This window comes from Erythrolamprus reginae, chromosome 8, assembly GCF_031021105.1.
Source record: "Erythrolamprus reginae isolate rEryReg1 chromosome 8, rEryReg1.hap1, whole genome shotgun sequence".
In the NCBI taxonomy this organism is placed as follows: Eukaryota; Metazoa; Chordata; class Lepidosauria; order Squamata; family Dipsadidae; genus Erythrolamprus; species Erythrolamprus reginae.
The window spans coordinates 10,480,595-10,494,000 of record NC_091957.1 but is presented as its reverse complement, the minus strand read 5'-3'; the positions used below and the strand labels follow the sequence as shown (position 1 = coordinate 10,494,000).

Genomic DNA, 13,406 nt, shown 5'->3' with positions numbered 1-13,406 from the left:
TATCTATCTTCTATCTGTCTATCTGTCTGTCTATCTATCCATCCATCCATCTCTCATCTATCTATCTATCTATCTATCTATCTATCTATCTATCTATCTATCTGTCTATCTTCTATCTATCTATCTTCTATCTGTCTATCTGTCTGTCTATCTATCCATCCATCTCTCATCTATCTATCTATCTATCTATCTATCTATCTATCTATCTATCTATCTATCTATCTATCTTCTTTCTATGTATCTATCTATCTATCTATCTATCTTCTGTCTATCTGTCTGTCTATCTATCTATCCATCCATCTCTCATCTATCTATCTATCTATCTATCTATCTATCTATCTATCTATCTTCTTTCTATGTATCTATCTATCTATCTATCTTCTTTCTATGTATCTATCTATCTATCTATCTATCTATCTATCTATCTTCTATCTGTCTATCTGTCTGTCTATCTATCTATCCATCCATCCATCTCTCATCTATCTATCTATCTATCTATCTATCTATCTATCTATCTATCTATCTATCTATCTATCTATCTATCTATCTATCTATCTATCTTCCATATTCATTCCCTTTCTCTTTCTCTTTCTCTCTCTTTGATTTTATTAGATTTATAAGCCGCCCAACTCCAAACGGACTCAGGACGCGTTCACACGGGTCTAGCCTGGGGGACGATTGAGGGGCGGTGGGTAGCACCCCCAGATGTGGGGGAAGCAGCTTCCGGGGAACAGATTCAAGCCCACCCTCCACTTTTCTGACCCCGCCCCTCCCCCTGGCTCCTCCCCCTCCTCTGCTCCCTCCTCTGCCCCCCCGCGCCCCCTCCTCTTCCTCCTCCTCCGTGGCAGCCGCGATGCCTCCGCCCGTCGTTTTGCTCCGGTGCGCCCTGGCGCTCCTCCTTTTGGGTCTGGGGGTCCCTTCTCCCACCGAGGAGGGAGGGGGACTCCCGGCCAGGGAGGGGGAGGAAGAAGAGGAAGAGGAGGAGGAGAAGCTGCCCACCGTGGTGGTCGCCCTCCTGGCCCGCAATGCCCAGCACTCTCTGCCCCATTTCCTGGGCGCCCTGGACCGCCTGGATTACCCAGCGGAGCGCATCTCCATTTGGTGAGTGGTCTCTGTGTGTGTGTTTGCAGAGGGGGGGGGGGTTCCTTGCAAAACACCGACACCACCCTTCCCTTAGCTGGAAGGGGAGGGGGTCTCTCGCCTCGCCCCAGAGTTGGCTATGGGGTTTCTGGAACTGAGTTTGGGGAGGGGGAATCTGGGCTGGGTTGGACATTTTATTTCTTTGTTTTGCCAAGTATCTTTTGGTGGTATACAAAAATATAACAATGTTTACATACATGATACTAGTAAGAGAGAAGCATTAGGACAGGGGGACGGAAGGCACGCTGGGGCACTTATGCACACCCCTTACTGACCTCTTCGGGAGAGGTCAACAGTGGAGAGCCCAAGGTTAAAATTTTGGGGGTTTGGGGAAGAAATCACAAAGTCAGGCAGTGAGTTCCATGCATCAACTCCTCCGTTAATAAAGTCGTATTTCCCGCAGTGGAGTCTGGGGCAGTTTACTTTGAGTTTGAATCGGTTGTGTACTCGTGCGTTGTTGTGGTTGAAGCTGAAATAGTCGTTGACAGGAAGGACATTGCAGCAGATGATTTGATGGGCTGTGTTTAGGTCGTGTTTAAGGTGACAAGTGGTGCTAAGCTTTCTAAACCTGGGATTTCAACTCTGGTTGCATAAGAGTTTTGTTTATTTTTATTAATGTCAAGTAAGCATTGGTAGTATGCACAGATATAATGCTGTTTATATACATGATATGGGTACTAGTAAGAGAGAAACATTAGGATAGGGGACGAAAGGCACTCTGTTGCACTTATCCATGCCCCTTACCGACCTCTTAGTAATTGGGAGAGGTCAACAGTGGATAGTCTAAGGGTAAAGTTTTGGGGGGTTGGAGATGTAACTACAGTCAGGTAGTGAGTTCCTGGCATCAGCTACTCAATTGTTGTATTTCCTGCTGTCAAGTTTGCTGCTGTTTACTTTGAGTTTGCATCTATTGTGTGCTCCTGCGTTGTGGGTGAAGCTGAAGTAGTCGTTGACAGGAAGGACATTGTAGCAGATGATTTTATGGGCTATGGGAATTGAAGTCTTCCAATGCTTAAAGTTTAAAGACGCCTGGTTTAGAACATGCCTAAGGCTCTTGAGGAAACCAGAGGCTGCAAATAAATTCATTCCCCCTTGAAGAATTTATTTCAGTTTATTTATAAATTGACTGAGCAGGTGATCTCTCATCTCACCTGGGATCCTGTCCCTCCAACAGCTCACCTGTCTCTCCTGGGTGGCTGGCCGAGGGCAAAAGATTGCTTTCAAAGTTTCTCCCTGGCCAACAAAACCAAAACAAAACCGGTTTGTTGTTCTTTTTTTAGGAACTCCTGGAATAGCCCAAGTCCAGCCATGTAATGAGAACGGTGGGTGGTTTTTAAATAAAGAAGAGATGAGCTTTTCCCCATCTGTGGGATCTGTTAAAGCCATGCAGGCAGTTTCAGGATGTCGCGGGGCAGTTCCAGAAAGTCAGAATCCAAGATTTGGAGTCTGTTGTAGAGTAATGTCTTTTTTCCCCCTTGTTCTTTCTTTCTTTCCTTCCTTCCTTCCTTCCTTCCTTCCCTCCTTCCCTTCTCCTTCCTCTCTTCCTTTCTCTTTTCCTTCCCCTCCTCTTTCTCCCTATCCTCCCTCCCTCCCATTTCCTTCCTTTCTCCCTCCCTCCCTCCCATTTCTTCCATCCTTCTTTCCTTCCTTCCTTCTTTCCTTCCTTCCGTCTCCTTCCCTTCCTTTCCTCTACTTTCTTCTTCCTTTCCCTTTTTCTTCCTTCCTTCCTCCCTTCTCTTTCTCCCTCTCCTTCCTCCCATCCCTCCCTCCTTCCCTTCCTTCCCTCCCTCCCTGTCTCCTTCCCTTCCTTTTCTCCTTCTCCTTTCTTTCCCTTTTTCTTCCTCTCTCCTTCCCCTTTCTCCCTCTCCTCCCTCCCTCCCTTTCATCCATTTTTTCCTTCCTTCCTTCCTTCCTTCCTTCTCCTTCCTCCCTCCCTCTTTTTATTCTGTTTTCTCTTCTTGCTTCAACATCTGGTTCTTGTTCTCCCTCGGCCTCTTCCCAAGGCAATTTCTCTCCTACTTTTCTGTAGAAGGCCCATCTTCCAGTTCAGCCGCCTCCGCAGGACCTGGATTACAACTCCCATTATTCCCCAACTCCCCCCTCTTTTCGCCCCATTCGCCCACAGGGATTCTTAATTTCCTCTCCTCCCCGTTTCCCTCTTCTGACTTCATAATTCCCATTACCCTGCAATTAGAGAGTATTTTGCTTGGCTGTGCACTCCCTTCGCTCAAGGGTGGCCAGTTGCTTAGTCAAAGCAACAAAGCACAGATCCCAACCGAATGGACGTGCCACGTGCTAGGAATATGTTCGGCGTTGATGTGTTGGCATAACCCAACGCAGCTTGAGAGGCGCTTGGAAAGTAAACATGTAATTTCAGAGAACTGGCTGAGCCAAGGAACATCTTGGCTTGCGACAGCGCCGGCCTTCTGCCGATTTTCTAGCCTGGGTGGAGAAGAGGGGGGGAAAAAATGAGCAGAATTTGGAGGTGCAGAATTCCAATTATAAGGAACTCATACCATATGCACCTTAGTTTTTGGGGAGGAAAATAAGGGGGAAATCTGCTTACTGTTGTGGTTAGCTCTGGCCCTGCTCCTGCCCCAAGGACTGTGGATGTGGGGGAGACATCCACATGCTGCAGGCCTGTTTTGCCTCCGGTTGGAATCTGATGATGAAGGCTCCTCTGACCAAGAAGACATGAGTGACAGGGAGGAGGAGAGTGGGGCAGACAGCTCAGAAGGAGATCAATTATCTAGCTCCTCCTTGGATTCAGAACAAGAGTTAATGATACAGCCACGCATGCAGAGAGCGATGCATAGACAGCAACAACTGAGAGATTATTATCAAAGAAAATGAGGCCACCTGTGGTTGGGTGGGGCTGTGGTACTTAGTGAGGCTGCTATAAATAGCAGCCTGTGGGTTTGGCCATTGTGGAGGATTATCTGATCGTTGTGTTTCGTGACTGCTTTACTGACTTTGACTTTTTGTGATTTTTCTCCGCTTTGAAACTAAACCAGAGCAAAGTGTGTTTCACTTTGTGAAAGAAGAAGGATTGTGAATTGCCCCACAGCTGCAAGCTAAGTATCACAGAACTGATAAGGGACTTGTACAAATTACCAGTTTGTTTGGAGACGAGTGCTCTTTGCTATACCAAAAGAGGGCTTGGTTTAAGTGAATTTTCAATATAAAGAACATTGTTTTGAATTTTCAAACGTGTGTGTGTCTGAAATTTGTACCTGTGAATTTTTGGGAGGAGTCTACCCGAGAGCCCGACAGAACACTTACCTGGTATTCATCTGGCTAAAAAAATACTCTCCGGCACCTTAATACGTCTTGTATTATTTTGTGCTTATTTTGACCCGAGGCTGCCTGGTTTTTTTAATTTTTAAATCACAAACGGGTGGATTTGAACACAGAGCTTTGGACCCACAGCTTTGGGGAGCAACCGGAAACTCTTCTCCCTCCTCCACTCCCTTTCCAGGTGCGCCACAGATCACAACATAGACAACACGACGCAAATGCTGCAGGAATGGCTTGGTGCAGTGGAAAAACATTACCCGTCCATTGTGTGGAGATCAGTGGAAGAGCCCAGGTATGTTGAGGCCTTGAAACCGACCCTTCCTTGAACTGAGTGCCTCTTTCTAAACTTTCCTCTATCTGTCTATCTGCCTGTCTTCTGTTGGTCTATAGATCTAATGATCAATCTATCTATCTATCTAATTCTATCTATCTATCTATCTATCTATCTATCTATCTATCTATCTATCTATCTATCTATCTATCTACTGTATCTATCTATCTATCTATCTATCTATCTATATCTATCTATCTATCTATCTATCTATCTATCTCTATCTATCTCTATCTACTGTATTTATCTCTCTCTCTCTCTCTCCTCTCTCTTTATCTATCTATCTATCTATCTATCTATCTATCTATCTATCTATCTATCTATCTATCTATCTATCTATCTACTGTATCTATCTATCTATCTATCTATCTATCTCTATCTATCTACTGTATTTATCTATCTGTATCTATCTATCTATTTATCTACCTACCTACCTATCTATCTATCTATCTATCTATCTCTCTCTCTCTCTCTCTCTCTATCTATCTATCTATCTACTGTATTTATCTATCTATCTATCTATCTCTATCTATCTATCTATCTATCTATCTCTATCTATCTACTGTATTTATCTCTCTCTCTCTATCTATCTATCTACTGTATCTATCTATCTATCTATCTATCTATCTATCTATCTATCTATCTATCTCTATCTATCTACTGTATTTATCTCTCTCTCTCTCTCTCTCTCTCTCTCTCTATCTATCTACTGTATCTATCTATCTATCTATCTGTCTATCTCTATCTATCTACTGTATTTATCTATATCTATCTATCTACTGTATCTCTCTCTCTCTCTCTCATTCTGTCTATCCATCCATCTTTCTCTCTCTCTCTCTCTATACATGATAGATTAATAGATAGATAAATAGATAGATAGGTAGATTTAGATCTATCTGTCTGTCTGCCTGTCTATCTGTCTGTCTGTCTGTCTGCCTGATACATTTTTCTTTAATAAACATAAAAAAACTATATGAACAGTGTGTTGTCTGAGTACAATGTTTTGAACAACAAAAGGACAATAAGCATAATAGTAATCATAATATACATATCATTAATAATAAGCAAATAGTAATAATGCCATTAGCTTTCCCATACTAGAAAAACTTTCATTATATAAAACTAATCATTCCCTTAATCTTTTCAGTATACATATAAAAATAATAATAAAGGGAACACTTAAACAGCACAATATAATTCCAAGTAAATCCAACTTCTGTGAAATCAAACTGTCCCATTTAGGAAGCAACTCTGATTGACAATCCATTTCACCTGCTGTTGTGCACCTTCAACTTTGTACAGAACCAAGTATTCAATGAGAATATTTCATTCATTCAGATCTAGGATGTTTTCTTTGAGTATTCCCTTTACTTATTTTGAGCAGTATAGTTTCTAACCTCTGTTAGTTAGGCATCGGTAAAACAAGTCCCATGTTTTTAAAAAAGTACAGTGATCCCTCGAGTATCGCGAGGGTTCCGTTCCAAGACCCCTCGCGATAATCGATTTTTCGCGATGTAGGGTTGCGGAAGTAAAAACACCATCTGCGCATGCGTGCCCTTTTTTTCATGGCCGCACATGCGCAGATGGTGGAGTTTGCGTGGGCGGCGGGCGGCACCCAGGGAAGGTTCCTTCGGCCGCCCAGCAGCTGATCTGCTCCGCAGCGCGGCAGCAGCGAGGAGCCGAAGATGGGGTTTCCCCATTGCCCAGGCAAAGGGGAAACCCCATCTTCGGCTCCTCGCTGCTGCCGCACTGCAGAGCAGATCAGCTGCTGGGCGGCCGAAGGAACCTTCCCTGGGTCTTCCCGCCGCCCAGGCAAAGGGGAAACCCCAAGATCGCTTGCCGCTTGCCGCTTGCCCGTCACCCGCCCACCCAGCCGCTCGCTTGCCACTTGCCGCTTGCCCATTCACCGGCCCGCCCGGCTGCTCGTTTGCCACTTGCCCATCACCCGCCCACCCAGCCGCTCGCTTGCCACTTGCCGCTTGCCCGTTCACCCGCCCGCCCCCGGCTGCTCGCTTGCCGCTCGAGAGCAAGAGGGGGAGAGATAGAGAAAGAGAGAGAAGGAAAGAAAGAGATGAGAGAGGGAGGAAGAGAGTGTGAGAGAGGAAGAAGCAAGATAGAGAAAGAGAGAGAGAAAGAAAGATGAGAAAGGAAAGGAGTGACGTCATCGGGTGGAAAAATCGCGATATAGCGTTTCGCAAAGATTGAGATCGCGAAACTCGGGGGATCACTGTATTCTGTTTCTTCCCTTTTAGTGTTAAGCTGTAAACTTCCCAAAATGGATGCACAGAAAAATTCCACACAATGTTTTTTAAAAAAAATATCCAAATTTTCTTCTTCTCTCTTCTCTATCACCCCCCAGAGGCAAAATATTTGTAATTCTTCCTTGGCCAAAAAAAAAAATATGTGGATTTTTATGCTTTAGATCAGTGTTTCCCAACCTTGGCAACTTGAAGATATTTGGACTTCAACTCCCAAAATTCCCCAGCCAGTGAATGCTGGCTGGGGAATTCTGGGAGTTGAAGTCCAGATATCTTCAAGTTGCCAAGGTTGGGAAACACTGCTTTAGAGAAACCTGATAAAAAAAGTTTGCAACGGATGGCCGGCCCCGTCTGTCTCTTTCGCCCAACTTCTTTTCCCCCCTTATTTTTAGAACTTATCCCGACGAACTGGGACCCAAAGACTGGACAGAGCTGCGTTTTGAACAGATGATGAGGCTCAAGCAGGAAGCCCTGGTTTTCGCTCGATCTCAAGAAGCCGCTTACATTTTGGTAAATCTGACCACGAGCTACATTCAGCCAAAGACCAAGGGGTGGGAGGCTCAGCCCTTGATTTATATACACTGCTCAAAAAAATAAAATAAAGGGAACACTCAAATAACACATCCTAGATCTGAATGAATGAAATATTCTCATTGAATACTTTGTTCTGTACAAAGTTGGATGTGCCCAACAGCCTGTGAAATGGATGGTCAATCAGCGTTGCTTCCTAAGTGGATGGTTTGATTTCACAGAAGTTTGATTGACTTGGAGTTATATTGTGTTGTTTAAGGGTTCCCTTTATTTATTTTTTGAGCTGGTATGTATCTTTCGCCCCCAGTTTGCCGACACGGACAGCATCCTGACCAACAACCAAACGCTGAAGTTCCTCATTGCGCAAAACAAATCGGTCGTCGCCCCAATGATGGATTCTCAAACGTATTATTCTAACTTCTGGTGTGGGATCAGCCCGGAGGTGAGCAGGCAGGGTAGTTACATGAGGGGTGTCTGCATGCCTGCATCTATCTATCTATCTATCTATCTATCTATCTATCTATCTATCTATCTATCTATCTATCTATCTATCTTCCTTCCTTCCTTCCCAATTTCATCTCTTTCCTTCCTTCCTTCCTTCCTTCCTTTCTTCTCACTCATCTCTTTCCTCCCTCCCTCCCTCTTTCATTCCTTCCTTTTTTCTTTCTTCTCAATCTCATCTCCTTCCTTCCTTCCTTCCTTTCTTTCTTTCTTCTTAATCTCCTTCCTTCCTTCCTTTCTTCTCAATCTCATCTTCCTTCCTTCCTTCTCAATCTCATCTCCTTCCTTCCTTCCTTTCTTTCTTCTCACTCATCTCTTTTATTCCTTCCTTCCTTTTCTTCTTCTCAATTTCATCTCCTTTCTTTCTTTCTTCTCAATCTCATCTCCCTCCCTTCCTTCCTTCTTACCTTCCTTCCTTCCCTCACTCCCTCTTTATACGTCAACTGTCTCGCCACAGATATTTTGGGCTCACGGTCCTAAGCCGAGCACTTCCTCTTTCTGATCAGAAAGGCAAAACAATTGGGCTTAATCTCATCTATATTGGGTTTGGTGGCATTGGGTGGGTCAATATATGGCCCGGGTTTCTGGATTTAAGGGATCTTGTTCTTGCCAGGGTTATTATCAGCGGACGGCAGACTACTTCCCTACCAAGAACCGCCAGCGTCTTGGGTGTTTCGCTGTGCCCATGGTCTTCGCAATGTTTTTGATCGATCTGCAGAAGAACGACACAGCCCACCTGGCCTTCTACCCCCCTCACCCTGCCTACCCTTGGCATTTTGATGATATCAATGTCTTTGCCTACTCTTGCCAAGTTGCAGGTAAAGACAAGACAGTGGGACGGCGGAGAATAATCTGTGGTTTTTTGGGAGGGTTTTACTATGCATTTATTACTTAGTTTTTCTTCGTTGATAATATCACAAAGAGTGGTGCCTCTACTTACGAACTGAATTCATTCGGTGACCAGGTTCTTAAGTAGAAAAGTTTGTAAGAAGAAGCATTTTTTCCCATAGGAATCAATGTAAAAGCAAATAATGCGTTCGATTGGGGAAACCACAGGGAGGGTGGAGGCCCTGTTTCCTCCCAGGAGATTTGGTTTGTTTGTTTGTTTGTTTGTTTGTTTGTCTATTTGTTAGTTAGTTAGTTAGTTTGTTTATTTATTTATTAGATTTGTATGCCGCCCCTCTCCGTAGATTCGGGGCAGCTAACAACAATAATTTAAAAAAAACAGCATATAACAAATCTAATATTTAAAATAACTAAAAACCCTTATTAAAAACCAAACATACACACAAACATACCATGCATAAATTGTATAGGCCTAGGGGGAAGGAATATCCGAGTCTACGGAGGAGGGACGGCATACAAATCTAATAAATAATAATAATAATAATAATAATAATAATAATAATCTCAATTCCCCCATGCCTGACGACAGAGGTGGGTTTTAAAGAGCTTACAAAAGGCGAGGAGATTCCTAGAGAGGCCCCACAGAGGCTTCTCCCCACCTTTTCCGGCCCTGTTTCCTCCCAGGAGATTCCTAGAGAGGCCCCATGAAGGCTTCTCCCCGCCTTTTCCGGCCCTGTTTCCTCCCAGGAGATTCCTAGAGAGGCCCCATGGAGGCTTCTCCCCGCCTTTTCCAGTTACAGTTTCAGAGGCTCGGGTTTGTAAGTGGAAATTGGTTCTTGAGAAGAGGCAAAAAAAAATCTTGAACACACGGTTCTTATCTAGAAAAGTTCATAAGTAGAGGCTTTCTTAGGTAGAGGTACCGCTGTACACTCAATACCAAAGCAAATCATAGCAAAAACAGGGGAAGGGAAAAGGGGAAGGGAGAAGTGTAGAAAAGAAGGGGGGGGGGAGAAAAAAAAGGCATTGATTTCCTGCAGTGAGATCAGAAGGCTTTGTTGTGTTTGGGCAGTTGGGTCAGAAGAGTTTTTCCTCCATGCAGGAGCCGAGATGTTTGTGTGCAACCAGGAGAGATTCGGTTACATCAACGTGCCGATGGGGGCCCATCAGACGCTGGAAGAGGAAGGGGTCCAGTTTGTGCATCTCATCCTGGAGGCCATCGGTGGGTAGCAGGGCACCCTTGCCTCGCCCCCAAAATAAGTGGTCACTTTACTAGATGAGTGGTCAAAGCAATGGAAAGGGCAGTTTCATGTTTCCAAATGTAAAATAATGCACTTGGGCAAAAATCCTCAATCTGAGTATTGTATTGGCAGTTCTAAGCAGAGCCTGGTTACAAGTGGTGTGCCACAAGGATCTATTCTGGGTCCTATTCTTTTTAATATGTTTTGAGTGACATAGGGGAAGGTTTGATAGGGAAAGTTTGCCTATTTGCCAATGACTCCAAAGTATGCAATAGGGTTGATATTCCTGGAGGCGTCTGCAATATGGCAAATGATTTAGCTTTACTAGATGAGTGGTCAAAGCAATGGAAAGGGCAGTTTAATGTTTCCAAATGTAAAATAATGCACTTGGGGAAAAGGAATCCTCAGTCTGAGTATTGCATTGGCAGTTCTGTGTTAGCAAAAACTTCAGAAGAGAAGGATTTAGGGGGTCGTGATTTCTGACAGTCTCAAAATGGGTGAACAGTGCGGTCAGACGGTAGGGAAAGCGAGTAGAATGCTTGGCTGCATAGATAGAGGTATAACAAGCAGGAAGAGGGAGATTGTGATCCCGCTGTATAGAATGCTGGTGAGATCACATTTGGAATACTGTGTTCAGTTCTGGAGACCTCACCTACAAAAAGATATTGATAAAATTGAACGGGTCCAAAGCCGGGCTACAAAAATGGTGGAAGATCTTAAGCATAAAACCTATCAGGAAAGACTTAATGAACTCAATCTGTATAGTCTGGAGGACAGAAGGGAAAGGGGGGGACATGATCGAAACATTTAAATAGGTTAAAGGGTTAAATAAGGTTCAGGAGTGAAGTGTTTTTAATAGGAAAGTGAACACAAGAAAACAGGGGGGACACAACCTGAGCTTAGTTGGGGGAAAGATCAGAAGCAGCGTGAGAAAATATTATTTTACTGAAAGAGTAGTAGAGGCTTGGAACAAACTTCCAGCAGACCTGGTTGGTCAATCCACAGGAACTTAATTTAAACATCCCTGGGATAGGCCAGGTGGGTAGAAGGCATGCACAGAAGCAAAAACACGCATTCATGCAGGAGAACAGAAGCTGAACTCACAGTGCAAATTTCACTACCGGTGTGCTGATCTCCTCCATTCCTTTCCTTATTTATCCTTTCCTTCCTTCCTTCCTTCCTTCCTTCCTTCCTTCCTTCCTTCCTTCCTTCCTTCCTTCCTTCCTTCCTCTCTGCCTGCCTGCCTTTCCTCCTTCTTTCCTTCCCTCCCTCCTTCCTTCCTTCCCTCCCTCCCTCCCTCCCTCCCTGCTTCCTTCCTTGTCAAGCTTTCTAAGAAAGAAAAAAAAGAGAAGAACAAATTTAAAACTTTAAAAAGGTGATGATTTCCTCTTGGTCTCTTTTCCCGCCCTTGCAGTCGATGGGCCTCCCATGGCCCGTTCCAGGCACCTCTACGTCCCCCCAAAACATCCCACCAAGATCGGCTTTGATGAGGTGAGGGAAAGAATGGCAAGCTGGTTTGTCTGCGCGGGGTGGGACGGGTTCAACTAGATGCCCTCTAAAGACCCCCTAGGCGCCTCATCATTCCCCTTTTCTCACAGGTATTTCTCATCAACCTGGCCCGACGCCCGGACCGGCGCCAACGCATGCTGGAGGCTCTCTACGAACTGGAAATAGACCCCTTGGTGATCGACGCCGTAGACGGAAGGTGGCTGATGGGTTGTGTTGTCTTTTTTCAATCTCAGGCTTGGGCCGCCCTTCCAAGAGAGCCACTTTAGAGTGGCGATCAAAGAGACCGATCACCAGGCCAAGCTTGGTCAAAAGCTTTTGTCTACAAGGAAAGCCTCCACTTACAGTACCAGTCTATCCTTAAGAGTGGTTCAGGGCGCAGATTTGCCTTCCCAAATGTCTCCAGATCTCACCAAAAGGCACAATTATCTCTGATTTGGGTTAAATCTGGCTCATTTTCCCCCTTCCCCCCAATTCTTATTATTAATATTTACTGCTACTAATATTAGTAGTAAATATTAATAGTATGTTTATTTATTTATTTTTATTTTAATAAATTTTATTTTTTTTAAAAAAGATACATACGTAATGTATTTACAAAAATAATTTACAATATATATATATAATCATAATAATGGTAGTAATAACAGGCAAGCCAAGTCGACAAAAAGAGACCCAAAAAAGTATACAAAAAAACCCAACCCCCCCCCAGAAACAACACCATTTAAAAAGAGAGAAATATCTTATTTCTCTCCTAACTGTCTTGATTGTTTCTTATCAAATTTTATGCACTTACCCATATCGTTTTACGCATTTACATTTCATAATCAGTCTTATATAGTTATTTTATATTTCCTCTTCAATTTATTGTTACTAAATACTTTATACTATAATTAGTTCATTACACCCTTGTCTGTTAGAATTTTCTTCTATACTAGGTTACCATTTTCTCACTCATTATAAGGATGCGTTCCAAAAGTAATGCAATTATTTTTTTAAAAAGTAATTTATTGAACAGATTTGCACAAACACTTAAAATTCTTCAAAGTATTGTCCTTGGGCCTCTACACATTTTTTTCCAGCGATTCTGCCGTGACCAGTACGCACCCTGGAAGGTGTCTTCGGGGACCTCTCGTAAAGTCTTCATCACGGCTGATTGGATCTCTTCTATGGATGAAAAACACGCCTTGCCACAACGCGCTACAAGTCTGCGAGTTCCTGGCCAAATACCAGGTGCCAACGCTGCACCCACACCCATAATCCTGACGTCACCCCAGCAGACTTCGCAGTGTTGCTGGAAAAAATGTGTAGAGGCCCAAGGACAGTACTTTGAAGAATGTTAAGTGTTTGTGCAAATCTGTTCAATAAATTACGTTTTCAAAAAATAATTGCATTACTTTTGGAACGCACCCTGTATTCTACCATCTCCGCGAGTTCTCAAAGTTTAACATCTCTATACTACCTATTTTATTAAGTTTTCTTCCTTTTATCTAACCATTTATACCATTTGTCCCAAATTTGATGATAGTCCATATCTTCTTTTTCTTTTAATCTCATAGTTAGTCTACTCATTTATTTTATTTATATTCGTCACACAATTATAGTATGGTAATTTGTATAAATAAAACATTAGAAAAGTAATGATGAAAAGTAATGGTAGAAGACAATAGAACAGTAGGACTGGGACAGTGCACTTATTTATCTTACTACTAATGTTTTAATTTTCTCTCTCTCTCTCTTTTTCTCTGTCAGAGCCCT

At 43.4% G+C, this 13,406-nt stretch overlaps 1 protein-coding gene across 2 annotated transcripts in view; it reads left to right on the top strand.

Moving 5' to 3' along the window:
- Nucleotides 1-826: 826 nt before the first annotated feature.
- CERCAM (cerebral endothelial cell adhesion molecule) overlaps nt 827-13,406 on the top strand; it is a 22,647-nt gene continuing 10,067 nt past the window's right edge. Inside the window, exons 1-9 of one of the 2 annotated variants that reach the window (XM_070758803.1) lie at nt 827-1,101; nt 4,619-4,729; nt 7,419-7,536; nt 7,865-7,999; nt 8,672-8,876; nt 10,004-10,123; nt 11,557-11,633; nt 11,741-11,847; nt 13,401-13,406. The exon at nt 13,401-13,406 is cut by the window's right edge and continues 127 nt beyond it. In XM_070758803.1, the coding sequence (XP_070614904.1) occupies nt 854-1,101; nt 4,619-4,729; nt 7,419-7,536; nt 7,865-7,999; nt 8,672-8,876; nt 10,004-10,123; nt 11,557-11,633; nt 11,741-11,847; nt 13,401-13,406 (1,127 nt within the window). In that variant the 5' untranslated portion in view covers nt 827-853. The remainder of the gene's footprint in view (nt 1,102-4,618; nt 4,730-7,418; nt 7,537-7,864; nt 8,000-8,671; nt 8,877-10,003; nt 10,124-11,556; nt 11,634-11,740; nt 11,848-13,400) is intronic. The other variant, XM_070758804.1, reaches the window with a different exon arrangement.